General features: G+C 42.6%; 1 protein-coding gene across 1 annotated transcript in view; it reads right to left on the bottom strand.

Moving 5' to 3' along the window:
• LOC113824477 (uncharacterized transmembrane protein DDB_G0289901) overlaps window positions 1-1,094 on the bottom strand; it is a 2,286-nt gene extending 1,192 nt beyond the window's left edge. The window contains exons 1-2 of the mRNA XM_027377221.2: window positions 1,002-1,094; window positions 1-854 (exon numbers count right to left, since the gene is read on the bottom strand). The exon at window positions 1-854 is cut by the window's left edge and continues 1,192 nt beyond it. Of these exons, the coding sequence (XP_027233022.2) occupies window positions 1-854; window positions 1,002-1,094 (947 nt within the window). The remainder of the gene's footprint in view (window positions 855-1,001) is intronic.
• Window positions 1,095-2,500: the final 1,406 nt, after the last annotated feature.

Genomic DNA, 2,500 nt, shown 5'->3' with positions numbered 1-2,500 from the left:
TGTCCTCCTCCAGTTTGGCCTCCAGAAGCAGCATAAGCACCTGTAGTAGAGCCTACTACGTGTCCTCCAGAAACAGCGTGTCCACCTCCAACTGGACCACCGGTAAGAGCATGTCCAACTGCTAAATGGCTTCCAGAAAGAGCGTGTCCACTTCCGACAGTTCCCCCGATAAGACTGTGTTCCTCACCAGCAGGAATCTCACTGAAATGTCCTTTAATAGTAGATCCTCCACCAACGGATCCGCTATATTCACTACCGACGAGTATCTCACCTCCATGGTCTTCCTCGGAAGATTCATGGTCACTTGCACCGCCGAAGCCTCCAACATGTGCGCCTCTAAAGGCTCCGGAGGAAGCGCGGCTGCCTTTAATGTCGTCGTCGCGGCCGAAATCAAAAGATCCCTTGATAATAAGTGCTGCTTCATCTGCCCCGATCCCTGCCAGGGCGTTGTGTTGGCCACCAGGTCCATCGTAGCGAAGGTCAACTGCTCCTGGGATTACAGGCTGGCCCCCAACGAGACCTCCACTTGCGAACCCACGGGCATGGACTTGTCCATCGATATGTCCTACAGCAGGACTCTGATGGACCGCGCTTCCTACATGTCTTCCTATAGGAATGACAGGTTCATGTGCAGTTACTGAAGGGCCGCTATGATGAATTCCAGTGGCCCCAACGAGGCCATGTCCTCCAGTAGCGGGCCCGAGGTACCCCGTACTGACGATCCCTGAAGAACCATGACCGCCACTGAACGCAGCTCCTCTGCCAAAGGACCTTCCCTCATGCCCATGACTTCCGCCAAGCTTCGCTGAGCTGCAGGAAGCCAGAAAAGTCGCTGCTGTCACTAAAAGGAGATTCTGAAATGGGAAAGAGACGATACAGTCACTATCAGCTATATCCCCCATTCCTTATTAACATTCGTCAAATACAAGATTTCCTCCTCATGCGTTCAGGTCCTTCCCGTCCTCACCATGTCAGAGGCGTGAGTTAACTCCCTGTTTCACCGTCAGCCCCTCAGCTTTTATATTGACTTCCCCCGAGCGCGTGCCCCATGACGTGGTGCCTTCGGTGATGTTAAGTGGAGGAAATTCATTCATCATTGGTTCTTTAGGGCCACGTTGATGACCTCGTTTCGATGAAGTCACGCTTCATATATTCGATTGAGACGGTGCGAAGAAGTGTCACAAGTGTTAGTAACATCCAAGTTAGAATTCCTTGTTTGTTTTGTTTTCTGTCTTTCTCCTCCAGTTGTAAACTTTATTTATCAATTTTAGCTGGCCCGTATTAATATTCAGATATTCATATTATGAGAAAGGGGTCAATGAATAATCAATCTAAGGATATTAGATAAAATCATTCAAACAGTTTGAGTAGTGTAGATAACATTTCTTCAATACTGATTCTTGATAGACATTCAGTGAAAGATTAACACGGATATACGTTTTCTTCTTCCGATCTTCATAATCTGCGAAGAGAAAGATAATTTCCTTGCAAAATCCAGCTTATTTTCTCTATTAAGAGCAAAATAACTAGGGAGAAAAGAGATGATATCACAGCAAAGTCCAGTATTCTTTTTTCAAGGCTTATCATCCTGAAGTAAGCCTGGTCTAAAGGGCAAAATCCATGACTGGCACGTTTTCCTTTTCCTTTTCCCAGCGGCGTCTGAAAACAGTGTCATTCTGCGCCGTAAACCTCACTTGGCTATCGGGCACGACCGCGCCCTCCGTGTTTCAGCATACGACACCGTGCCACGCCTTCCTTGCCCTCCGTGCCCTCTCGCCCTCCTATGTCTTTTTGTCTGTCTCTCTCTCTCTTCTCTCTCTACATTCTATCTGTCTATCTGTCTGTCTATCTCTCTCTCTTCTCTCGCTATTCTCTGTCTGTATTTCTGCCTGTCTCTCTCTTCTCTTTCTCTCTATGTCTGTCTCTTCTCTCTATCTGTCTTTCTGTCTCAGGCTCTCTCTCTTCTCCCTCTCTCTTTCTCTCTTTCTGCTTTTCTTATTTCTGCTTCTCATCGATTAAGCAACCTTCACCGTACAGGAAACCTTTGCTTTTATACTTCCTAAACCGTTCATATAATTATTTGAAAATTCTGTCTCTCTTCCTTTTTCTCTCTCATTTCAATCTCTTTCCATCGTGTAACCGCTTTAGTTTGTTTGTTTTTTCTTTTCTTTTTTCTGCCATCTATTATATCCCTCCGCCTGTTTGTAACTCAGTCTATTGTTTCTTCCTTTCTATGTACCTCTCACCTCAATATATCAGTTATAAATGGGGAAAAATATTTATTGCTTAATATTCTTATCATTATCATTATTATTATTATTATTATTGCGATTTCTTATTCTTATTTCTTGTAATTCCTATTATTTTCTTTCTTTATATATATATATATATATATATATATATATATATATATATATATATATATATATATATATATATATATATATATAATATATATATATATATATATATATATATATATATATATCCATTTCTTTAT

This window comes from Penaeus vannamei, chromosome 28, assembly GCF_042767895.1.
Source record: "Penaeus vannamei isolate JL-2024 chromosome 28, ASM4276789v1, whole genome shotgun sequence".
NCBI lineage: Eukaryota > Metazoa > Arthropoda > Malacostraca > Decapoda > Penaeidae > Penaeus > Penaeus vannamei.
This window is presented reverse-complemented; position numbering and strand designations above follow the sequence as displayed.